Source organism: Ambystoma mexicanum, chromosome 1p (genome assembly GCF_040938575.1).
Source record: "Ambystoma mexicanum isolate Mex_15411 chromosome 1p, UKY_AmexF1_1, whole genome shotgun sequence".
NCBI classification, from domain to species: domain Eukaryota; kingdom Metazoa; phylum Chordata; class Amphibia; order Caudata; family Ambystomatidae; genus Ambystoma; species Ambystoma mexicanum.
In genome coordinates this window covers 1,193,823,364-1,193,850,442 of record NC_090921.1, presented here as the reverse complement: position 1 = coordinate 1,193,850,442, position 27,079 = coordinate 1,193,823,364, and the positions used below count along the sequence as shown (strand labels likewise).

General features: G+C 46.0%; 1 protein-coding gene across 2 annotated transcripts in view; it reads left to right on the top strand.

Moving 5' to 3' along the window:
• Positions 1 to 18,118, top strand: part of LOC138451498 (alpha-tectorin-like) — a 1,155,342-nt gene extending 1,137,224 nt beyond the window's left edge. For both annotated transcript variants that reach the window (XM_069604914.1, XM_069604913.1), the window contains 2 exons: positions 15,551 to 15,650; positions 16,530 to 18,118. In XM_069604914.1, coding sequence (XP_069461015.1) covers positions 15,551 to 15,650; positions 16,530 to 16,630 — 201 coding nt within the window. In that variant the 3' untranslated portion in view covers positions 16,631 to 18,118. The remainder of the gene's footprint in view (positions 1 to 15,550; positions 15,651 to 16,529) is intronic.
• The last annotated feature ends 8,961 nt before the right edge of the window (positions 18,119 to 27,079 follow it).

Below are 27,079 nucleotides of genomic sequence, written 5' to 3'. Positions count from 1 at the left end.
ATGCTTCTCCAAATACTGAGGATTGGTTGCAAGGTTTGTGCCTGCTATCCAGGAGAGAGAGGGTGTCCTTTAAAGCAAAGGAGCAACTTGACAAATATGAGAGGATTTGGGGAGCATTTAATGATCTGTATGCTTAGTTATCTATTGTAGTCTAGGAGAGGTTTAACAATAATAATTTTTTATTTTTATTTTTATTTTTATTTTATTTTTATTTTTTTATTTAATTGTTTTCTTCTTTTCTTCCTTTCTCTCTCATTTTGATTTAAATTCTTGATTGTTCTTTATGGATAAAGTCAATATGATGGAATTGCATAAGTATTCTTTGAACATTGTGTTATTGTATTACATTTTGTTGTCAATGTGTAATATTAAATGTATAAATAAAGTTTTTTTTTTTTTTAAATTAAAAAAAGAATTTGTGCTTAGAGGTCTGACTGGCTGGAACCGCTGGGCTGCCTCGCTAGCAAAAGGGGCCATTTCCGACAATAAAGCCTGAAAACTAATATTGTTGGACAGTCTCAAACTTGTTCTAGCGCTCCTAGGCCCAGTTTGCTATGGGGTGCCTGCTGATGTTATATTACTGCCGAAATTGCGAACCTGCCTACATTTAAAAAGCAAGAGATTTTTTGGCTTTTGGTGGATCACATCCTAACATATTACAAACTCTGCTAGTGCCCCACCCTAGGGTTAGAAAGGGTGCATATAGATTGCTTGCATATAATCGCTGTGTTGGCATTGTCCACTGACCCATTTAATACTGGTATTCCCATCTGACCAATGGCTTGCCGGTTGTCAACTCTCAGGCTTTGCTTGGTATTTTTTCCCCCTCAAAACCTATTCAGTGATCACATTGCGCCTGGCCCATTTTCATGTTTTTATTGGCCGTTTGCATTTGTATGGTGTCTGGAGGCATTCGCCACTTTCCTGCTGGCATTGTACCCTGAGAGTATTCATGCTGTTGCTGCTGCCCACAGACTCTCTTCCTGTAAGCATTGCCCCTATGACACTTTTCCTGGTGACAGGTCACTCTGGACCCTCCCTCGGATGATGTTTCTCTCCCCACACTTTCCAATATGGCATTCCCTTGTTGGTTGTAGATCCCCAGCCTCGATTTTTCTTTCACCCAATTGAAACATATACAATATTAAAGCAAGCAAGTTAGGCCCCCAGTCACATAAACCACCTCACAACCGGCTGAGTTATTTATTTTTTTTACCACCCCACACCACCAACTCTTTTACTCAGGAGCACTTATCTCAGATGTAATCATAATCAAAGCGCACACCACGGCCTCCGCATTAGCTCCTGTACACACATACATTAACATACAATACGTGGGCGTGACAACACAGAAACCGTCCCTGAACAGAAACGTCTAAGAGTTAACCAACTATTCGGCTCACTATTCGGCTTCGGCCGAATATTTTGGCTAACTATTCGGTACACCCCTACATATAATACTCCCGATCTCACAAATCACAAATGAACAAAAACATTAAAAAATATTTGCTTTCAAAAGAAATAAAACTGGAAACAAAATACTAAATTAAAAAAGAGAACATAATTATAATATAAAATATGTAAATTTAAAATTATTAAAAATCAAAATATCAAATATTAAAAAAACAAATATAAAATTAAGAGGGAAAATGATAACATAAAATAATAATATTTAACATTATTAAAATACGAAACAAAAAATCAAAGTATACAAATATCAAAGTTTAAAATTCCAAACATTAATTTAAACACTTTCAAAACAAAATGTTCACTGTCAAAATACAAATGTCCAACAAAATCACAGTTCAAGGGACCATGGTTCAAGAAAATATCTCATAGACTGTTCCTATGCGGCATGGTTTTTGAGCTTGGGTTGAGGGCAGATTTTGGGGATAAATGCACCCATGCTCTACGGTGCAGTGTCCTAACTCTCCCTCCTGCACTAAATGTAATTTCAACTGGCCTGGCACAGGCTGTGCCTCGCTGACCTGGCATTAGATCTGTCCCATAACTGAAGTAAGGTGTTTGAAGTATGCCAGAACTGAATCATCAGTCAGTGCCAAAAGCAACCTGTTTACAGATGGAGGAGTGGCAGCGGGCAGAGGCATTGTTCTTGCCATCATGCTCTCAAGTAGAGAGAGTCCAGCAAAGAGTCTGGGAGTAACTCTCATGTACATGAGGGCAAGGGACAACGCATCTGGGCAATTTAGTCTTGTCTGTGCGCACACATTTGGCAGCTTGCAGCTCCCCATTCTTCCTTTCTCTTTTCCCCAAGCTTTGTGTGGAACATCGTCTGGGTAGGGTTTCTGTCAAGCTTGAGGGAAACTGGAAGGGACTCTGGTCTGGCTGCTCGGGTCAGAGTTGAAAGGCGGTGCCAGAAGAGGCACCCTTGCTTTAATTTACTACTGGCTGGGAGATCAGAGGCATTGGTCTGGGATTCGGCCTGGGGTTGTCCAGGCTGAGGTTCTGGGCCAGAACTGGTGTTGCGATCTGTGGTCTAGGCTGAGCAGGGAGGTGAAAGGGACCAGGCAGCCATGGTGCAGGGAGGTGTGATTTGCTCTGAACAGACTGGGCTGTGGCCTTGTTCTGTTGATGCTGAATATGGTGAAGACATGTGTACTTCCAGTGGCCCTATTACTTACAATAGAAGCACCGGTCCTGATGCATGCAGTGGCCTAACTTGGACGGGCATCGGGCTGGCGGTGGATACTGCCTTGGGACATGCTGTGGCATGTACCAAGTGCTCTGATAGCCCCAGTATTGGGTGTGCAGAGCGGGCATCTCGGAGTGGTGAATGATTCCTCTTCTTCCTCCACCACAAAATGTGTACTGTTAGCTAGAAGCCCCATTATGGCACCCATAAGGTGACAATACAGGGGCTGATGCAGCAGGAGCACACACTCAAGGGGCAGGAACTAGGAAGGGAGCATAATAGCTGGGTGGAGGAGCAAGCTCTTACAAATCTAGAACATACACTGGAGTAGAAGGGGTCACTGGGAGCAACACTGGGAACAGGTGGGGGCCAAACCCATAACTGGGGTAATTTCTAATTTTCTCTAGATTAGGCTGTTCTAGCTTCCTCTCTAGCATCACTTGTTGTTCCAGCCACTTCTTCCTTACCACATACACACTCTGCAGAGACCAGAATGTGTAGGACTCCCATTGCCTAACTGCTGAGTTCCCTTTCTCCCTTTTAAGAACCTCACACATGTCAGTGCACATGACGGATACTTCAGTGTTTACCATACTACTTGGTCCGGCAGCCACGCACAGATACAGAAGGCAGCTCTCAGGGCAGGAAGTCCTCTTCTCTGGGACTAGTCTGTAGATTCAAAAAGAGGAAAAATGGACAGATGATAAGAGTGCAGGCCGCAGAACAGGTTGTGAGTTTACTCAGAGAAGGTGCAGACATTGATGTAGTATTCGGGTGACCAGGGACTCAGACCCAGTTCTGGATCTGACTCACAGGCACCATAAAACTGTGGAATTGAGAGACAGGCCAAAAGGGGGGAAGCTTTGTGGGAGACCCCAGTCAGAACCACAGTTTTGGACCAGGGAGTCAACAGACCCGGTGGGTCCCCCTATGGTAATAACAGGCAGACTACCCAGAAAAGTGGGAACACAATAAAGGCACCACATTCTTTGTAGAAACCAGGAACTGATGTATTACAGGTAGAGGAGTAAAGTCATGGCCAGCAGGATAAATTATACACACTGGACACAGGTGATTGCCTCCACTGGTCTGCGGGAACAAGGCGGGGCATTGATGGCAGGCATACTAGCTAGGCACACCTACTGGCATGGAACCCCGGGGCCTGGGGAGTACCTGTGATTGCAAGGGGGGAGACAGGACCCCAAGGGAGAAAAGGAAGGGTTGGAGGGGGAGGTGGAGTAGGGGCTAGGAGAGATGGTGAGGTAGGGGAAAAGAGAGAGAGAGAGAGAGAGAGAGGCAGGCGTGGAGAGGCAGAGAGAGAGACACACCGGCAGAGAGAGAGACACAGAGACACTTGGAGACATACAGAGGGAAGGGTGCAGGCACAGAGGCACAGGGAGAGGGAGGGACGGGGGAGGCAGGCAGGCCAGGAGTCCTACTGGTAGAAATATAGCACATGTTGAGGATGAACGGAGGGGAAGGATGGCGAAGGAGGACAAGGATACATGTGGAAGGGGCCGCCTGAGCTCTGCTGCCCCCCCCTTCAGTACACCACCAGCAACAAAGAAAGAGATCCCAGCCCTCTCTCCACAGGCTTATTTAAGGCTGCTGTTTCACTCACCCCAGAGCCAGTCCCCCCTACCCAGGCAAGAGTTTCTTTGGCTGTTGCCAGAACATGTTGTGTCAACCCACTCCCTCCAGGGCCAGCTGCCCACTCAGGCAAGTGTTTGTTCAGCTGTTGCCAGGACAAGTAGTGCCTCAATCCCTGGGATCGTATCTCTCCAGCTCGGAAATCCCTCCATTGGCTCCCAGTGGATGCAAGGATTAAATTCAAAACCCTCTGCATTGTCCACAAGGCTTTCTGGGGCCTGGGTCCAAAATACCATCAGCTATCCCTCCACAAATACCTCCCCTCTCGAGCTCTTCGCTCCTCTACCTCTAACTCCCTCAGGGTCAGTCGTTTTTCAAAGAAACGGGCTGCGGGTATATCTCTGTCTTCGGCTGGGGCCTCCCTCTGGAACAGCCTCCCTGCCATGCTAAAACCTGAGGAGAACCATCTCTGGTTCCGGAACCACCTCAAGACCTTCCTCTTTTCCTCTGCCTTCGCTCCCCCTCTCCCCTGCTGATCTGTTCTCTCTTGGTACTGTGTACCTGGCCATCCTCTGTCCTCCGGGCCCAGGTACCTGCTCACCCTGCCATCCTCCCACACTGCCTCCGGGCCACCCCATGCACTGGGGTCTGTATCTGTACCCATAAAGCCCCCCTTTTTTCTTCCTGCACTTATCAGACCTACCCTGTCTGCTGTCTTAAACCTAGCACTTGCAAATTGCTGGCTGCACTACCACTGTTTGTTGCCTTTATTATTTATTTATTTATTATTATTTATCTGTTTCTCTTTTGCTTCACACTTTCCACTTCTCCCCCCTTCCATGCACTCCCTCCCCTCCCATGCACTTCCACATTTTCAATGTCACTGGGCCTAGTAAGATTGTTGTTTTGTTCTCCCTTGTTCCCCTCCCTTGCCTTGTCACGCTCTGAAACACTTGTGTATGAGCGCAATAGAAATAAAATATCAATATCAATATCAAAGGGCAGTTAGAGTCCAGAGGGCAGGTAAATTATAGGGTCAGGGGTGGTAAACATATAGAGTGCAGGGCAGTTGGGCCCAAAGGGGAGGTTCATTGTTGGGTGTGGGACAAGTGGCTTTCCAGAGCCAACCCACCCCCATGATGGACACAAGGGAATCCTGTTTTGCAGGGCTCAGTGAGGAAGACACAGTGGGGATGGATATTTGTCTCGGGAGGATAGGTCAGGGGCAACATGCTCACCTTGGAAGCAAGACAACACAGAGCAACGCAGGTTCGATCCCCGGTCTGTGCTTAGAAACCTCTGGGTATTAAGCGCTTTATAAATAACCAGTCATATCATATCATATCATTACAGGGTAGGAATAGTGTGTTAAAAGGTCAGGCCAGATTGTTAGCTCTGGTATTCTGGTAGCTGTGCAGGGCTTTAACTGTTTTTTGGAGTCCTTTCCCAGAGTTGGAGGAATTCCACAACCTCCCACATGCCCCAGGTGCAGGAGACAGAGTTGACTAACCCCATTGGCAGAAACTAGCAAGGCAGGGTCAACTACACACACACTAAAGGCACAATGTCAATGATGGGTGATGTCCAGTGTGTCAGACAAACAAAATACACACACACAAGGGAACATGCAAGCCCTTGAGCAGACACTGTAGTCAGGGGCGAATATACAGTCATATGCAGTGCAAGCTGGAAAATACGTTTGGGAAACATGAAAGTCACGCTTAGCCATTTCCACACCGCCTTTCTTCTGTGGCCTATCATTTAGATTTGCCATCCACTTGGCAAATTCACCCTGTCTTTCACACCTCCTTTTTTAAACCCTGCAGTGACGATGCCTATAATAGGACCTGTCCTCGCACTGCCCCCTTGTTGCATGATGGTTTCCCTGAATTTGAGGTCCATGAGATATGGGATTCCTGGATTTGGCGTGGGGGGCCTCCAGTGCTTGGTGGACTAGAAAGGGTATCCTGCTTTTGATCAGAATTGGAAACCCCATTCCACTGTCCATGCTCTGTGCCGGGTTCGTGAGTTCTATCTCCACCACCCTTGGAAACTTGGGGCCCAAGGTCTTCCTTGGAGGGGTTGTAGTGTCACACCACCTACACCTGCCTGGTACTGATGCCTGGGGCCGGGTGCTCTCCCAGGGAGCTTTATCAACATCGGACGTGGCCTCGGCAGTACGACCACCAGTGGTGGTGGGCGCCGCCATTACTATGGGCCTGCGCATGTGCGAGAGACCGTGTACGGCACTTTGCGCATGCCCGGTTCGACAAGCTCTCCAGGTTGCCAGGGCAACCACTATTGGCATCCCTCAGGCCTCCAGGATGCCCCGCTGCCTATAAAGGCAGTGTTAAGACGCTCTTCTGCGTGTCTCAATGCAGAATTCTTCCTGTCTGTTTTTTCCTTCCTGGAACCAGCATTTTTCAAGTTCCTGTACTATTATCTAGATGTCTTTCTTGTTTCTTGACTCTCTTTCTCTCTCTGTTCTGATACTCTTTCATCCTTCCACCTGATACCCTGCCTTGTTGCCTTATTCCTTTTAAGCCCATCTCGGTCAGCCTTCCTGGTGTTAGCTTCCCAGCCTTTCTGGCCTCCTAGGTGTTGTTTCCTCCTCTTGGTCCCATGCTCCCTGCTCTGCTCCCGCTACCTTGACTCTGCTGTTTCCTGTAGCTACACCTCTATAGTACCTTTTCCTTATCCAGCCAGACCATTATTCTACACTGTACTTCCTGGACAACCTTCCGTTCATCCAGATCTAGAGTGCTTTGCCTATCAGTGCACTGCACTGCCCTTGCGCCACGTTAATCAAGAAAGGACCATCCCATGGCATGGGGAGCTGATGCAGTATTCCCCTGATCATGAGGGAAGCATTTGCTTGGTTTCCTGCATCACAAAGTCTTCTGGTGGCTTCCTCACGGCATACTGGCTTCCTTATCCCAACATCAACAAGGAAAAGCAGGTATGGAAAGGAAGGGTAGGGTAAGGACTATAAAGAAGAAGAAGGACTGTGATGAAGGAGAACTGTGATGATATACTGTGATGGTGGGGATAGTAATGAAGGATACATTCCGTGTCAATTTAGAAGGACAGTTGAGCACCAGGAACATCTAGAGTATGTTGGAGATGAGTAACAGGAGGAGGAAGTTAAGGCACATCAAGAAGTGGCCGAAAATGGATGTTAGAAAGAGCTTTTAGAACTTTAGTATGGGGTTATAAAAACAACAGGAGGTGTTTGGTTCTCTGAAAGAGGTTGGAGTGGAACGTCAAGAGAAGCCATGGCGTGGCCAGCAAGAGCAGGCACATTTTGTAGGCACATCTGGTCAATGGAAGTGGTGAGACCCAATTCTGAAGGGGTTGAGCACTCAGAGGCAGGAATTAGCATTTGGGTGAAGCATTGAGAAGGATCAGGAAAGGAGAAGTTGTAGAGAGACTTGGAGGGCTTGAGAAGCCAGTACCCTATGGCAGGGGGTGGCAGAAACCTCAGGACCCTGCTTATATTCACTGGAATAAATCTGGTTGTCCCCAATGTGAAAACCAATAGAAATGCCAGTTGTCCCTGCACCAGAGAACAACCAATGCTGCCTGAGCTACCTACAACAGCTTAGGAGGTGACTCTATCAAACTTGTTGAACACCAATTGTATGGGAGGTGAGAAGAGGCAATGGGCATCATGACAGAGCACCTGAGGAACGTAAGAACTTTAAGGGCAATAATATTTTTGTTTACACTCTTTTATTGTGGAGTTTCTCTGTATGTAAACGCTAAACGCTAAATTCCATCGACTTTGGAACAGAGAAGTTATAGAGACGTTGTCCTCAACATTCCAAGGAGGACACTGGTTTTGGGGACTGTGGGCCTCATTACAACTCAGGCGTTAAGGGTTAACGCTGTCGTTAACCCTTAACGCCTGATTCCGATTTTAACGGCTGCTTCTAGCAGCCGTTAAAATCCATGGCGCTAAACCGCCTTGGTGCTAATTACGCCACCGTAATTTACGGTGGCATAATTAGCGCCTTCCCCACTCCCATTATGCCCTATGGAGCAAAAATGGGAATGGGGAAGGGTAAAATGGGGATTTACCGCCCCACTCACCTTGGAATGGGGCGGTAAATCCGTGTAGATTAAAACGTAGTTTACACCATGGTGGTAAAGTTGGCGTACTTACCGCCTGGGTCGTAATGACCCCCTGTATATTTTTCCCAAAGCATTCATTAAGAATCCCCAGTATATTCCAGGTTCCCAGGTCATGGACAGTGGGGGTGGGTAAAGTAGAGCCCTGACAACATTTCCCGAGTGGTTTATGGTGGGAGGTCTTTTTGCTCCACTGTATCATTGTCTCAATTCTCGACAGGAAATGATTTGTAAAAGAGATAAAAACGGTATGAAAGTAAAACATGGCTTGGCTTGTCTATTGATCCATGTCCTTCTTGTCATGGTGCCAAAACCAAATCAAAGCAGAATACTACACATACACTAAGGTTGGCCGCACGCACAAAATGAAGAAAAACAAAAGAGATACACATCGCATTTATATTTACACCAATCCAAAAGCCCATATGCACACAAATACTTTTGCAAATTTGGCTTTGACAGCTTTCATCTAAAACGAAAAATTAGAAAACAAATCGAAAATGTGACAATGGTCAAAATAGAGAATAATGTTAATCGCTTGCATGAATATAGTTTGTTGCATCGATCATAGGAAGATTGGGGCCAATACAGCACTAAAGGTGGACCACATGACACAGGCTGGCAGCGTTTTCAGGTACCAGACTTCTGTCTTCTAAGTTCCAACTTGCAGTTATCACTTAAAATCCTTTTTTCATGATTTGGTCGAGTCACAGTTCTCCTCGATTTCTGGACTTCTATGTTGATTTTGCATCTTCCAGGTCTTGGCTGTTTCTATGGCTGGAGACAGTTCTACTTTCCCGCCCTAGTCCTTCGTGACAATTCTTTTCGGGCATCTCAAATTTGCCTTAATATACCGATTTCCAGCATGCCACACATTGGCCAGCCCCATCTCTGCTCTCTACAGTTCTTTCTGACTTCTGCTCCATTCACCCGCTCTCTAGTCCTCACTGTTCTGAGCCTTTCTGCAAGGGGGTATTGCCCTTTGGCATCCCTATGTCCCTCCCAGCCCCCGTCATGGACTCGTCGTCTGCCATTCTTGGTCCTGCCCTCTCCATTTTTCCATCCCACACTCCCACCCAGCATACCTTCTGCACCTCGCTGACCCTTGCCAGCATTCCACAGGTACTTCCTATCCCATGGCACCCTACAGGCACCTCACCTCCAATGTGCCCCTGCTGTACCACACCACTCCCTCTTCAGTCTTCCACTTAATGGGAACAGAAAGGAGACTTATCGGGGGGAAATTGATAGTAAAGTACGGCATCAAGAGAATGTCCTTAAATGAATTTCATTGTACATTAAGCCGATCATGCCATTCGTGATAATCCGAACTTCCGACTGTGGGATGCTGCATCTATCATGCAAGCTTGAATTACACAGTGCCACAGGACTCACTTCTTGAAATAATGGTCCTTTCTCAATCCTTATTGCTTAATCTGCGCCGGCTCTGGCTTGGGTTTTGGTCTCTAGCTCCCCGGCCCATGCATTGTGGACAGCATTTAACAGATTTTCCTTCATTTTGAATTCCATTAATGATATAAGTTGCGGATCCGCAATTGGCAGGATTCAGAAAATGGAGGTGTGGCCCTTGGACTGAGGGATTTAGTATTCCACTTGTCTGACCCTCAGATTGTGGGATACAGTGTTCAGTTTCTCTGACAGCTTCAGAGTACTTAGAGTCTTGGTGAAAAGGCTCAGGTCTCCAGTGACTCCGCCCAAAAGCTGAAGACTGGCAGTTCTGTGTCAAATCTTCACATTCCGTCCAAGCACAATTCCCTCTCGTAACACGGATTGCAGCATCCAGGACCTCTTCCTACTCTTCCGTATTCTAGTTCTCGATACTCACTGAGTTCAGTGCAATTCTAGCTGGGAGGGTTCTGTTTGGCATATTTAGCCAGCCAGCCTCGCACTGACTCTTCCCTTTGCTCCTTTGGTTACTTCAGCAATTCTTAGACCTATGGCGATTTCATCTTCATCTCTTGTGCTTTTCTCGCGCGTATTCTTTCATGCCTGCTTGGTTTTCAGTCTGCATATATCTGTTCTGCTCAGGCCTTCATTTCTCTAAGTGGAGACAGAATCCTTTGGTTTTCTCATTTGGCTCTGTCTCCATTAGACCTTCTGCGATCTCCTCTTCGATGCTTCCTGCTCTTGCTTCTCCCCGTTCTTGAACACTATGTGATAAACATCATTAATTTCTTGCAGCTTTCTGGAACCGGCTGTCCAATAGTTCCTAAAGATTTCTGGAGATTTTATCAACCAGTAGAATAGCCCTTCACTGTCCTATCTTTATAAAGGTGTCAATGGTAAGTCTGTTGCAGATTTCATTCACAAGCTGGCGGTTGAATTGAATTGAATAGATTGTTTATTTGTATGGCGCCTATACACAATATTGTGTTTCAAAAAGCTTCAAGGAGGGAGGGAACATGGGAGAAATAACAGTTACATTCTAACAAGTCCTTGAAACAATTCAGAATGTGAAAAAAATAACTATTTTAATCAGCCTGGCGACATTTCAGATAGTGCAAGTGCAATGAACAAATAAAGGGATACAGTAGGGGAAATGAGACAAAACAAGTGGTTACATTGCTATGCTTGACAACAATTGACGTTCTGCCGGAAAATTAAACAAGAGGAGGGGGTCGGGGGATATGGAGTAAGGGATAAGGAGAAGAACAACACAAGCACTAACATAATAGGTCTGACAACAGTTCAGAGTAGTGCTGGAAGGGGAAGTGGGAGGAGAACAAGGAGGGAGGGGGTAGACAAACAAGCTGCTATCAAAAGTCACAGGACAAATGATAGAGTGAGTGCTAATGAAAAGTAAAAGGGAGGGGAAGAGGAGAAGTGGATGAGAAAGACAGGCGGCTACAATTACTATGCTTGACGGCAATTGAGGTAGTGCCAGATTTAAACGGGAGGAGGGATGGGGAGAAGCAGAGGGCAGGAGGATGAGAAACACAGGTGGCTAAAATTACTATGCCTGATGGCAATTGGGGTAGTGCCAGACTTTATCAGGAGGAGGGGAGGGGAGGGGAGGTGGGGGGAGGAGAGGGCAGGAGGAAGAGAAAGAACAGGTGGCTACAATTACTATGCCTGACGGGAATTGAGGTAGTGCCAGAATTACACAAAAGGAGGAGAAGAAGGATAAAGAATGAGGGGGGAGGCACATAATCCATCACGGAGAACAGGAGAGGTGCACGATCCATCACATTCTACCTGGTCATCTGCAAAAGATCAGTTAACGTATTGAACTGTAGGAAGGATATAACTATCAATATAAATGTTATTTTTCTAAGGTTATATTGATCTAATGTCATATATAAATATAATTGTCCTAACTGTTAGTCTTTGTTAAGACAGACCAGTGGGTTAGCAGACCTTCTGCAGACATCTGTGTGCAAACGCCAAGATCAGAGGTTCCAGCACGGAAAGTGAGAGCATGGCCTTTCACCCTTCTGATGTCTATGAAGTGTGTACCGGGAAAGGAGCTGGGCTACTACACGCAATTGTGTGCCAAGACACCATTCAATTTGATGTGTTCAAAGTATCAATGTAGCCTTCCTATCACTTTTTTGCACTTAAAACGCACATGGAAGGTAATATAGAGTTGAACTAAGACACACACAATACAAAAATCTCTGCCTACAGGGTTCTTTCGTATATGACCCCAAACACTTCGGGGCCGATTCCTGGAATTATTTGTGCGGAAAATCTGGGATTTGTGCACCATCCTGCATGCAAAATCCTATTTGTCGATTCATGGAATCGACTGAGCGGCACTTTTTCAAAACTTGCTGGGATTTAGCACAGGCTTGGCACGTCTCTGCGAGCGGTCGAGTTCCTTGCGTGAGACACCACGCAGAGCATGGACTAGGCTGGCGCAGGGGGCAGAACTCGGAAAATGAGGAAGAACAAGGAAAAAAGTGGGCATTACGAGGGAGGGGCCACAGGCAGTCTGTAGCACGCCCACAAATTTGCACAACAAAGCATATTCATGGATGTGACCGCGCAACCTCACGCCTGCAAAATGTCCACGCAAATCTCTCCATCTCTCTGCCACCCGAAGGCAGGCATAACAACATTTGCACATAGGAATTTCAGGGTGGAGGTGGGTTTGCATGTTGGATCTAGGTGAGCGTGTGTGCAGCCTAGGATCCGATCAGACTTAGGGGTGCATGTATGCCATGTAGTGTCATGCAGGGATGGTTTACGGGGGGTTCACAGGCAGATTTTCTGAATTTTACCTGAGTGACAATACATTGTATGCATGTTGTCGGGGTGCCAGTCACAGTTACGGGCTACCCCGTGCAGGGTCCCCTAGATGCAGGCCCACTTTTGGGGGACCCCACGCACTGTTTGAAGGGTGTGAGTATTTGCGCCTGTGGGAGAACGCAAAGGTAGCTGTTCTGGCTGTTTTTGCTTTGCGTAGGGGCATATCAGGGGCATTCTGGCCGTGACTTGTTTATACAGTTACTTTGCGCAGAAAACTCCATGAATACGGTGGGTGTGCATTTTTTATTCTTTGTGTAGGCTCGTGCAGTGTCGTTCTCGGAATGCGGTGTAATGGTTTATTAAGAGACCACCCTCAACACCGGAAGATTGTTCCCTCCCCACTCAGGGTATCACGCAACAAACTATTTAACAGATTCTTTTCTTCAGCCCTTCTTCAGACGCATATCATGACCCTTGGATACCACCCCCACCCATTGAGCTAACAATGAGCCAAGAATCAGGCCGGTGTATGGGAAATATATTGGTATTTATTTAAATTAAAAGTAATAGAAATTATCACGAAAATGTCAAACACCACTTTATCCATGGCACAACACAATCAACTTCTCTCAGCATAAACAAAAAAATCACAAAAGTGAGGTGAAAGTGAAACATCACAATTATTTACTTGCTGCAAATTTCACTTCAAGAAATAATTACACTGATCAATAACGAAAGCAATTATCATGTAGTGTTGTGTGATTTTGATTTTCCTGTGTGCTTAAAAGGCGAGCAGTAGCATTTCATTATTGGTACAGATACATATGGCAAATATGATTTCGCCCACGCTTTTGATTTAAAATAAGCACAGGATGATTTAGCAGTTTGTTTTTCATACCCCCCTTACTTTGCTCTGTGTTGGGGATGTCATACAGAATAATTGAAATGATTTGGTGAATTTTGGTTTTCAGACCCCCTCCACTGAAAGGCCTGTGTTGGGCAAGCTGGATCAAAAGTTTGGACTTCTTGAAGAACAAAGACACCCCTCTTCCTTATAGAAGTCAGGGTCAGCTGGATAAAAAGGATTACCCAATTAAATGATATTCTATAGTTTTCACTGCACACTGGGAAGTTAGCTTTGTTAATGTCACATTTTAACCAAATGCACCCGTAGTGTTCTGACAAATGGGGAATTATTTAAATTAATATTTTTAGTTAAATATGCTAAGGATCTACACAGTTGTGCTCCCCACCCCCCACCCACTATAAAGGGAAGGGATTCAAGGCAAGTAGACTCCCCCACCTTTTGGTTTCCCAGGGCTCAGTTCTACTTACATAAAAAGCCTCTGTTCAAAGTTCAGGAATGCCAGCTGCATATCAGGACACTCTGGAAAGATAAGTCAGGGGTCTGGTCTCTCCACTGTCAAAGATGGCCTCCCTCTCTCACCATAGGACCCAGTCAGCATTGAGGCCTTCCTAGAAACAGACAGCTAAACCCAGATGCACTGTCAGCAATCTCCTCTGGTGTTTCCTTACAGCTGCCAGTTAGGTAAGTTTCAGCAGCCTTCTCTCTCTCTCCTGTCTGTCTGTTTCTGTCTGTGTGCCCATCCTCCTAGTGCAGTTGCCCTTATATAGCAGCAATGACACCACCAATTTTACAATCTTTGGGCAGAACCCTGCAATAATTCCTGCAACTAGGATTGAACAGTTAGCCTTCTATCTCCTCTCAAACCCAGCCTCCAAGTCAGGGTTTGTTCAGGGTTCTGGAGCAACATATAGCAATTCCCATTTGTAATCACCATTTCTTCTACTTTAAAAAATGTTGTCAAAAACTAGTTATGTATCACAACTTCATAATTTTACTAGCAACTGCCATAGTATACATATTTTCTGATTTAGCTAATCATGGGGAATTAGATAAGCCGACCACCAGGTCTGTACCATGTTGCACGGCCATGTGGCACCTTTCTGCCATTTACATAAAAAGCCTAACAGTTATGAATATGTAAGTTATTACCCATATCCCTAATGTTATTTTCCACCAGCTCACCAATTCTCACATATGAAACATGTACAGATCAACCAGAAACTTAGTTTAACTGCCCATTACAGTTCCCTGAGTCGCAGGTGGAGGAATTTTATATCTCCAAATTCACCTGGAAATTACCTAATAAATGGTACATACATGAAATCAGTATGACTTATTGTTCCTCGAGAATAAGGCCTAAATGTTAATTGTCCCTTTAAATTAATTGTGAATCTTCATGTGTTGCAAATTGCCATTCTCCTGCCTTCCCGCCATTTGTTTTCACAGTGTCAGCCTATACCCAGAGATTTCTTTTTTTTATCAGTCGCTTTGTGTTGGAAGCTTGCTCTTTGAAGTTGTTGCCCCCATTTTCACACATATTGGCCATGCTCCAGCCATGGGGAAGTTCTCCTGCAGTCAATGCCTTCAGAGTCTTCAGAGCCAGCAGCTCTGGATAACACTGAGTGTCGACTGAGTAGCTCAAGAGGTTAACAGACCTGCTGCATACATTTCTGGGACACCCGTATATCGCAGGTATACATGTGAGCAGGATGGACGCATCATTTCGCCCTTCTGACTTCAGTGGAATGAGTTAGGAAAAACGTCAGTTATGTTACGTTACGTTAAAGGTATTTGTACCACGCACCATCACCAATGTTGTAGGTCCCCAGTTATTTCACAAAGAAACAATTCCATTTGTGGTTTGCTCTGGGCAAACCTTAATTTAAATCCTTCTTGGCGCAACGCTTTCTGAACATAGAAGCAGTATTGTTCTCCGGGTCGAAATGATCCTCTGAGACCAGCAGAACTCTACCCTGCTCCCCTTGACTGTATATACATTTACCAGCCCACGCGCCTGTAAATAATTGAACTGTTCATCTTCGTGATAATGTTTGGAGTGCCTTGAATCCATTGTATTGATGTCTTCTTCTTCCCAGCCTTGTGGCAGAGCTCACGTCGCTGTGACTGACAGAGAAGAAGAGTCCCCAGTCCTATCTATTGGCCCACTTGTGAGACTCGGGGAACAGGAAGCTCCAGGTAAGACGTACTAATGAGCAATGTCTCATCACAGAAAATGTAACGCGGACAATCACGCTCGCAACCACTAGAGGGAGCTCTTGTTCAGTTATTTGTACACTTCTGCTTTTCTCTCCAGCCCATTGCTTCAGAGAGGAATATTCAATAGCGTGATGCCCGGTGGAAATATTGACCAGTGGTGGGGCTCCTGACTACAAACGAGACAGGGTGTGGCATGGAACAAGCCTGATAACAAGGACAGGGTGCAGGGATAGGAAGGCAAGATCAGCTAATTTTAAAGGTCCTATGTGAAAAACTTGAAAACTAAAAAAGTAGAAGAGCGAGAACATTGCATACGACAGGTCGAGTTTCATAAAGTAGAATTGCTTTCCTTTTCATTAGAATGACACTCAAATTAGAATATGCATTTCGATTGGCATACACACCCAAACATCAACTATTATTTATGTATTTGTTGCACCTAGTGGATCACATAAGACATATGATGCAGGCCTCTTTTCAAACTGCTTTCTTTTGCTTACTTCGGAAAGAGGGGGTGTGGTAATCTCTGGTACCCACAATTACCTTCAACTAACCACTACCAACCTCTACTAGGCCGCGGCTGAGTGATTCCTCTTTCCACCACCATGCAGCCTCTTACTGCTTCTTTAAAAATCGATTTCCTCATTCATTCTATATTTAAAAATGCGACGTTTTGAGTGTTCTATATCTGGTCACAAGACTTGTTTTTAAACATATTTTTTTTAAAAACGATAGCTGTGAATGTCACTGTTTTGGTCGGCTCGCTAGTGCAAACGTTTTTCTTCGTGAAGTGAAGCAAAGTCTGGGTATTTTCTGCCGAACTGCTGCATGAATAATGTATTCTGTATTCGTTTGCAGCTGCCTTGCATGGAAAAGGGACCATTCCTCGAGGCCGACACGCCCTCTTCTTCACCCCGCAGCTGCTGCTGCTACATTGTGTGTTTCTGCTCCTCCGTTGACAAAACTTTTGCTGGAATTTCTAGCTTTCTACCAGTTGGTGGCGCTACAGGACCACAGATTCTCACAGCCTTGAGCCATGTTGTTAAATAATGTTGAACAGTAAGCCAATAAGCATGCTCCATGATCATCAATAGGCAACTGGTTGTTTGAGCTGAACTCACCGTGCGGCCTGTTTCAATGCAGACGACCTTCAACACTGGGACTGTATTTTTTTTTAAAACATGCAGGCAGGGTACTTAAAGGAGAACTTGAGAGAGATCTGTGGCCAATCAGAGATCGCTCCCCACTTATGTGCACACTTCTATCTATTGGTATCAATGGCCTGCTTCCAACTTCACCGAATTAGTGTGCTAATTTGACTTTAATCCTGTGAGGCTTTAAAAAGGAAAACATGTTCCCTAAAAGATATTATACAGAATTCGGATAACTACATGGAACATATTCTTTTTGGGATTCAAATGTGGAAACACATCTGACATTATTCAGCAAAGAAGCCTCCCACTGCCAGCATCAGCTGCTCACAACAGCCTAGGCCGGTGTCCTCTGGAACCCGTTCTACAACTTGTGCTGTATGTTTTGTCTTGTTTTCCGTGAACTTTGAGGCCCATGGGCGAGTAGCGCTTTATAAAAACTATAAATAAATAAATAAATAAATAGATCCTCAATCGCTGTAATGAGTGCATCGGAATGTTGAACCCATGATTGCAGGGTTGCGGCTGCATTGCTGTGGCTAGGCAACACGCGCCCCTGGGCGCGCCATCCCTACTTGGCCCATCAAGGGGTAGCCCACTCAAAGATTCCTCCAGCACATGCAAGCCTTGCAATTGTCATCAAGTCTATGGAGGAGGAACATGAACACAGAAACCTATGGAATACAATTGGAAAAATATGCAAGTTCACCTTACAAAGTAAATGTAACATGTATCATATTTTACAGAGACAAGCATTTTCGCTTTGGTTATCAGCTCTTGAGATACTGAGACTTTACACAATTATCCGGATGAGCAATAAACACGTGGAAGATGCTCACATGGGGTGCAGTTTCCTTTCTTCATAGGAAGCTCCCTTTTCCCTTCCCTTTGCTGGTGCCAGAGGCGTGTGTTCTCTAAATGAAATGGGATATGATCACATGACTCGTGTGCTGTTGAAGGTTGCATCGATTTCAGGCTTAATATCCACTTTGGCACTCAATTGTGTACTATATACTTATTTATTTACAGTTTTTATGTAGCGTGGACTAGACAAACACGCAGGGGCGTTGCTAGGGGGGCTAAGGGGGGTATAGCCCCTGATCTTTTGGTTGTAGCCCCGGATAGAATCTCAGGAGCTACAGCCAAAAGACTAGCTAGCCCCCAACCCCAACCTTTCCGACACCAGCTTAGCCCCGGGTCTTTTCCAGACCTAGCAACTCCCCTGCAAACACGTGTATCAGAGCGTTGTATACAACCTTCTAAATCTCCTTTCTATGAGAACGGAGCACTCAAAAAACCAACTGTAATCACTAACGTGTTAAAGTAAAAATGTAAGTTTAAGGATTAGTCATTACAGCCCAATTAAAAGCGATTTTCCAAAAGCATGGTGTTAGAGTTTTTCGGAATTTCAAATAGTCTGAGATCACTCGTAACTTAGTAGGAAGTGTCTTCCAAGGTCTTATAGCAGACCCTTTAAAACACTGGTTCACCGTTATAGTTTAAATCCGGGAAGTTCCATACCTAACGATTGCCAGCTCCGAAGGCCTCTCATACCGCCAGCGGTTCTCTGCTTTTCTGTGAGGTATAAAGGTGGCGTCACATAAAGTGCTCCGTGCATAATAACTGATAACTTAAAGTGATTCCCCAATCAGGAGCCTATGTCAAGCTCTCACAACAGGTGTGATACGCCCATATTTACACGAGCCATACATTAGGCTTGTGGTGCTAAAAGGGGATAACGCTGATTTAGCAAGATCAATTAGCACAGAGTTCCCATAATATATATGAGACAACAACAAGGATTGGACCCATAACCCCAAATGTGTTTCTGTGACGTATCATTTTACTGCCCTAAGTGAAAACAAATGAAAACCAGTTTGTTTAGCTGGCGCATTAATGTGAGGGAATAAATAAAGATGAGAGTGTAATATGAACCCTCGGGATTTAGCTGAACTTGTAAAATCAATGGAAGATGCTCCTGAATTCCAGGCTTCAGGAAACCGATGATCAATTAAAGGCGTTGGCACTGAATCAGAAAAGAGTAAAAACCCAGTCTTAAAAAATGTGATGCCATCCAAAATTCAGTCTCGTGGAGGCAGTTCCCTAATCGTCCTATGTCACCCTCTGATGAGACTGTAATGTAAAGGTGTGTGCCTTCAGCCGACGGGTGCATATATACCTTGTATTCTGTTGCAATTTCTCCTAATGGTTGCATGTACAAATTGAACAATGTGGGTGATAAAATTGTGCCCTAGGGCACTTTGTATGGTACCGGTAGGGGTTCCGAGCATGTTTGACCAACTGACACTGCCTGCTGCCGATCGGAGAGCAGGGAACGCAGCCAATTCCGTACCCATTCTCCGATCCCTTTTCGGTGGTGAAGTGTTTCAAGCAGTGTCTCATGGTTGACTGTATCGAACGCCGCTGAAAGATCAAGGAGAACCAGCAGACACTCCTCCATCATTACATTCAAACATACACTACATGTTTACATATTAACAACCCTACATTTAAACATAATAACCACACTTTCGGTTAACAGCACCTTGCAACAAGAAAGTTACATGCATTTATTTGTATCTTTGCTGAACACGGGATTACTGAATATAATGATAATGGGCCTCATTCTACCTTTGCCGGTATCCTGGCTGCAGAGCCGCCAGGATACCAGCAATTGGAGTCACCGTTTCCGGTACCCGGTACAGCGGCATTGCCACCAGATCACGGGTGCTGTTTTTTTTTGGCGGTGTTAATCCATATTCATGGAGTCCCATAGGACTCCATGAGGGGATTTGCCAATATTAGCAGCCCCAGCAATGCGGTGCTGATAATGATGGCTTTTTATGCCGGTAGGGCACCTGCTTTACCACTGGCATTTAGCCCCATAATCGGCCGGCAGAGTAAAGTGCCGGTATCCATGAATAGCAGCACTTTTTTTACTGCACCGGGAGCCTTAGAATGAGGCCCAATGTTTGTTATGATTCTGCCTGCAGATCACCCATGCTCATGGCATCCTAGCAGAGAGAATTATTGGCACAACTATACTTCAAATATATGCACTAATTTCAAGCCTGCTTCAAAAATATAATTTAAAGCTTTCCTAAAGTGGAATCACACTCATGAGCTGCCCAGCTCAGCTTTTTTTCTGCAAATACTTTATATATATTCCCTTATACTGACAGCATTTTCAACATTCCATACACTCCCCTTGCGTGTTTTTTTTAAAACTTTTTTGATCGTTGATTTACTTTTTTGAGTCTTGGCATTTTCCAAAGCCACATGTGGACAGTGTAATGCGAAGCCTGAATAAACCATGGTTTATAAGTAGTATGACATTCACTTGGGCCAAGTCCGTGAGGGGACGCCGGGGAACTGTGGAGGACAAGGGGAGCCCTCCATTCCATAATACGACCTCTGAAGGGAGTGCACGGGGATCCCCCAGAGCTCGCCCAGCCCACACGTGTCTGAAAGTGAGGATTGGTGAAGATCTGTGACAGGGGATGATCCTCAATGGATCCAGAGACAATGGTGCCTCCTAGATCCAGGTAGAGAGGGTTTAGGAATGGATGCCGTGTACCCAATTGCGACCCCCAAGGGAGAACTCCCAATATATTTAGGCTTAGGGAAGAGGGCAGGCTGCTGAGGAGGGAACAGCGGATTCCTTCCATGCTTTGGGCTCCATTTGGAGTGCCACTCGCTGAGTGGGAATCGAGCTCCTATCACAGAGGCCAACCGGGGATTGTGCCATGAACATCCTTTGGCAATGCAAAAGATTGCAGGGTGCAGACGCCTGTGCTAAATGTGCAAACATTCACATCTTACAGTTTTCCTTTACGAGCAAATGCTGAAAGAAGGTTGAGCCAGTTGGCAGCGAAATTGCTGGATAAAGTCATGGCTCAGAAGAATGATTTCCGCATTAACTTGGCACTTCTACCTGACCATATGATGGTGGGATTCAACTAAGACACAAACTAAGCCCTTACAAAAACTCTCCTCACCTGAAGTGAAGAAACAAGAGGGTCTACATACCAGGACAGGAGGTGGGTACGTGGAGTGAGGGCCAAACAGGGCCAGTGAAATCCAGGAAGGGACAGGGTGCCAATCAGAGCATTTCATGCCCCAAACAACCTAGTTCCCACAGTATCCAAGGCAACCATTCTCCAATAGCTGTGTGTGGGGGGTGATATTCCCGAGAGCTAGTGTTGGAGGGAAAAAGAGAAAGCATCTTGAGGAATATTGGAGGAGGAGAGCTCAAGGAGGAGCAAGAAGGGGAAGCTGGAAGAGGAGCAGGGAGAGCAAGAGCAGAAGGAGCAGTAGGAGGAGAAAGAGTGACATGATGAGCAGAAGGGCAAGAGCTGAGGTGATTGGTTCAGGAGTGCCACCTGGGGCCAGGGCCAATAGAAAGAAAGTGGCCAACTCTAGGTAACTACAGATCTACAGATGGAGAGTACAGGCTAGACGAGGGGGCCTGCTGAGAACATGGGCACAGAAACTGGCAGGGACCAAGATGTGATGGATTGAAAAGATAATTAAGTGAGGCAGTGATGCTATATCCGCTTAAGGTTGTTTAGCAACACAAGGCTCTAGAATGTGTTAAGGTTCATGAGCCAGACAGTCTTGTATGAGACAAGGAGCAGAGGTGGCTAAGGGGAGCCTGAAGGAAAACTGGGTGTCATCCGCATAACACTGAAAGTTAGAACAGAATGGTGTGATGCAGTGGGCAAGAGGTGCCAGGTAGTGGTTGAATACCCAGGGAGAAAGGTTAGAGCCCTGGGGAACACCACAAGTGGAGACCGAGTAAGAAGAGAGGAAAGACCCTAGATGGACCTGGGACAGTCAGTCAGTGAAAATGTAGGTCAACCAGGACATGGCCTGACCAGTGATAGCCAGGTTGTCACGGAGGCGATTGAGCAGGATGGCATGATTGACTTTGTCAAAAGCAGAGGATAGATTGAGGAGAATGAGGACAGAAGGAAGATTAGAGTCAAGATTAGAGAGCAAGTCTTCAGTTTCCATGCTCTGGACCCAGACTGGTGGTCGTGGAGACAACCAACAGATTCAGAATGCAGATTTAGCTGGGAGATTTCCAGCTTTTCCAAGATTTTGCCCAGGAAAGGAGTGATGGAGATCGGCAATAGTTAGCCGCAGAGGAAGGATCGACAGAGGGCTTCTTAGGAAAGGGGTGCACAAGGGAGTTCTTAAGGGGGGGGGCGGGTTCCAGTGGCAAAGGAGTGATTGCAGAAATAAGCCATGGCTGGAGCCAGGGTGTCGATGTGGTCCTTGATGGTTCTGGATGAGCAGGGGAGAACCTGCTTTGACGAGACTTTCATAGATCAGACTTGTCTAGAAACATTGTCAGGGATGAACAGGGGAAAGGAGGAGAAAAGAGATGGGGAAGTGGGCAAAGACAGGCCAGGGGTGACAGAGGAGGAGGAAGAGGAGGTAGAGAAGAGAGAGTGAACAGGATGTCCTGAATTTTGGTGGTGAAATGAGAAGCCAGGGCTGTGCAGAGGGTCGGGAAGGGAACAGGAGAGGTAGAGACTGCAGCAGGATTGGCCAGCTCCTTGCAGATTCTGAAATGTTCGGCCGTGTTGTTAGATGCCGCAGAAAAGTATTGCCCTCAAACAATACATAGAGTATTTTTACAATGTGTGCCAATAGTTCCGGTTCACTTTTTATAAGTATAGCCGCTAGACCGTCTGGGCCAGGAGATTTTAATGCTTTCAGTTATTTTGCTATGTCCTCTTCACTGATCAAAAACGTCCCTCTCGCTAGTTCCCTACTTCGAGATTTCTTGTCTCAGATGGCACAGTTTCTATGTGGCGAGTCGGCTGCGCCTCACTCACATGGTTAATGATCCTATTATTTACATTACCCTTAGCCGCCCACAGTGCTTGCCATATCTGCCTGGTATCTCGAGAACTTAGGACTTTAGCCCTTCTTTGACATGCATGAAGATTTAAGGAGTGGCACCCCCATCTAACCCATGCTCGATATTTATTTTAAATAGCTTTACTTTGCAGCACAGCATTTGGTGTGGGACCGCCACCCTGTATTTGGCGAATCTCATGCCTCATTGTACTTTTCTGGTCTCTGGTTCTTTTGTCATAGCAGTGGCACGTATTGGACTCATTTATAACACATGGGTGTTTATGTTGTGCAACTTTAGATGAAAACAGAGAGAACCATCCCTCGATCTCATCCACAGTCATATCCGCCAGATCGGCAAACAATTCAGAGCCAGCAGCAGGCTAGTAATTCTTTGCCAACTGTATGTATTTCCCAGACCAACTAATGCGATTGCCAGCGTGATTGACATGCAATACACCAGAGATCGCATGAGTCTTGGTAATTGACCTCAAAGCAGCTGCCATAATTATAAAAGCGTGATCGCTCCAACCGTTAAAATGTACTTCTATATTGGTGGTAAATTGCATTAGATTATGGTTTGCAAACAGGTAGTCTGAGGTTGTTTGTTTATCGCCCATCCTCCAAGTAGCTTGTCCGGGTGTACCGCCCTTAGTGCAACTGTTAAGCATATACAAGTCCCAGTCATTTAGGAAACTTGACCACTTAGGCGTTAATATTAGGAATAGCCATTTTGGAGTCTCTAGATACACCAGAGGAGGGGGTGATACTGTTAAGACAATTGCAACAAGCATGTAAGCCCCCCCCCCCCACCAAAAGGATACATTTGTCATTTTCATCCCCTATCCAACCATCAAAACAAAAACTGTGGCCAGGGTGTTCGTTATTCCCTCTGTGTGGGCCCCCCCCCCCTGTGGGTCGCAGAGACAGACTATCAGTAAGCAGGTTCCCCTACCACCCAGGACGCTTTCAACCACTGCCACTAACATGTGATCCTTACATTCTGTTGAAATAGCTCGGAGCAGTTTCAGAGGATGTCTCACTCTGGTCATATGACCACCATAGGGGCGCCCTTGGTCCCCGCATTTGGCAAGCACCTGCCTAATATCGAAGCCGTCAACGTAGGAATGGTTTAGCATCCAAGTTTCCTGCAACAAAAAAATGTGATTATCTGCTGAGACAATTCACAGATGTATTGCCCCCCAGGAGGTGCACTGCAAACAAACACTTTAGTTTGCAGAGTTCCATGAATTAGGGTTTGTGTCGGCACTGCAAAGCCACTTTGAACGGTGCATAAAATTATATGAATCAGGCCCAATTTGTGTATACGACTGATAGGGTAACTACAGGTGTTTCTGAGGTTTTTGTGGTGGCCCTCCTGCGGTCACCGGGGCGGGCCACAAGGGGGGTTCGGGATCACCCGACTCGTGGACTGCAGCTGCGGGCACGCTGCGAACCAGGTGCAGGGAATTACCCTGCAAAGTCCGTATCACTGGACGGATCACCTCTGCTGGGGGCACCCAGCACTTGATGGGCTCAGCCTTGGGGGCACCCAGGCCGCACCCACACGTATAGGCCATGATAACGTGGCAACCCACTCCCAATAAGTATACACAGACACGGGATGCCGGTTCGTGGGGCTCTGCTGGACTGCCTTGTGTGTGCCAGCAGAGCCCCTTTTATTAGAGAAGCGTCATGAGAATGACTTGACGCTCTCTCGCCTGAAACACTAGACCCACACAACAGTTTTAGCAAGCTTGTGTAAATGGCCCTGAGAAATGATATTGGATTTCTGGACCTCTTCAGTCAACACGACCCTCGTCCAGTTCCACGGGGTGCTGCAGGAAAGTGTGAACGCGCTCTACCCGTGGACTTGAGGCAGTAAGAATGTAGGCGTCAGGGGCTGGGGCAGGCAGCAGAGATGCGTGTGTCATCATCTGGTTCTCCCCCACCACCTCGAGACAGCAGCAAGGCTTGCAGTCACTGCTCACTGGCAGTCTCCAAAGTAGCCAGACAGAAGCGAGGAACTGACTCCCGCTTCCCATTCTGAGTAGTGACCTCATAACCCAGTGTCACTCCATGGCCGTCTGGCATTAGCTGCAGCAGCCTCAGAGAGTGCACACAATGTGTTAAAACCAGGAAATAGACGCAATAAAAGAATAACTGGGCCTGAGTCCTTGGCATCACAGTGCAGACACGTGCAAGTATGCATACTGGGCAAGAGACATATATGGTAATGCAAAGATGTTATCTGTGCCGCTTGGGCAATAAGGAAATGTGCTAAGTGCTCTTACCTTATGTTACAGGTGTGGAATTAATAAAAAAAAATATCACAAAGTATGCTATCTGCAGTACGAGGGCCTTCAAACGTAAGACGTGGATAGTGGGAGCACATGATAAATGCAATATGTATTAAATTCAGTGTTGTTGAACATTGAAAGGTGTGCGGTCGGCTTAGTGCACATTCTCAGAAAGTGCCGAGTGTGCCATGCTGCGGTGCATAGCTCTAGCGTCAGCTGACCCTGCTTTGGAAGCTTTTAGTTTTGGTCTGACCCTTATTTTTCTTTTTTTTTTTTATCAAGAAATATCTCTCAGCACTGACACCCCAGTCTGTCCCTCTGTTCCATTTGAATGACCGTTTTCAGTTGGGCCATCATTCCGAGTGTAGAAGACAATTTCATTAACTTTGACATGTCGCGTGCTATGAGAGAGTGCCAACTGGATTAGTACAGAATTTCCAAATATGACACACTTGAAGCACAACGAATTGAACAATGGCAGCGTGCGTCACAGTAAGTAGGACATTGTCGAGCAAATGCATCCAGGGACAAACTGTAAACAAGGTGGGGCTTTGCTGGTCCAAGTGCAGAAACAGACGTAGTGGAGCTATGCTCTGTGGTGTCGTGGCATGGCTCCCCACCAACCCCATCGCCACGCCCATTCCCACGCGCAATCCAAATCCCCAAACGCAGCTCCTGTTTAAGGGATGATTCAGTGCAGTGAACTAAAGTGCAAGTTTCAACTTCTTCCTACACTTTTATTTTAAAACTAAACCATCCCCACCTACCCGCCTCCCGAGGCCACCCCCGCCCTGCGATTGGCACTATTGACGGTCTTAACCAAACTTCCCAGGGCAGCCCTCTGCCCGGCAGCCCCTGTGGCTAAGGGCCCCAAGGCAAAGGGTGGCTCCTACAGAGGCGGCTCCAAGTTGTGTCTACAGGTGTCCGCAGGGGAAGCCAGTGAAGGCAGCAGTCAACAGACACCAACAAAAACTGTGAGTGTGGCATGGGTGGGGAGTAGAGCAAATACTCTACTCTAGAAAACCCCTGCCACTCTATCTTACCTTGCAATAACATAGACTGCCATAATATTAGCATGTCCACACTTAGATGGAATTGTGAATGTTAGCATGTCCACACTTAGATAGAATTGTGAATATTAGCATGTCCACACTGTCCACACTTAGAAAGAATTGTGAATATTAGCATGTCCACATTTAGATGGGATTGTGAATGTTGGCATGCCCAAACTTAGATGGAATTGCGAATATTAGCATGTCCACACTTAGATGGGATTGTGAATTTTAGCATGCCCACACTTAGAGAGAGTTGTGAATATTGGCTTGCGTCGCATCTAGAAAGGACATTGAATGTTAGCATGCCCACACCTAGATGAAACCTAACGACTAGCATATGCCACACTTAGAATTGTGAACACTAGCCTGCATTGCATCTAGATAAGATTGTGAATGTTGGCATGCCCACACCTAGACGGATTTCTGGACACTGACCTGCGCCACATCTAGATGGGATTGTGAGGGTCAGCAAGTGCCGCGCTTGGACAAAAATGTGAATGTTAACATGCCAAAGGTCAGGTAACCCACTAACCAACATAAGCTCAAACTCTGCATACACATCTCACTCAAAAAACTCACACAACCATCTCTCGCACAACAAGCCGCATGCACTTCACAACACTGCAACAACACATAAGCCTGAGCAACAGCACATGCGGACTGACACCGATCCAATACCCGCACCAAAAGCTCAGCACCCGGGGTATACCGAGTTGAAGCTGCCAACAGAACACCACTCCTCTCACTATCCTACACCCTCTTCACCTTACTAACCCATCCCACCTTATCGTTTACAGATCCATCAGAGCGCATGGGGACCAATTCCGTTGGTGACGGTGCGCGGTACAAATACCTTTAACATTTAACATTTAACATTAACATTTAACACTATGGAACAATTTCTTTTTAAAATAAAATTATAGAAACAGTAAATCTAAAAAAAATGAAAGTAGAGGAGTACCACTCCCAACCGCTCCCACCCACTTCGACCACTGGCTTTGCACAGTGTTTATATGCGGCAAGTACGGAAACTA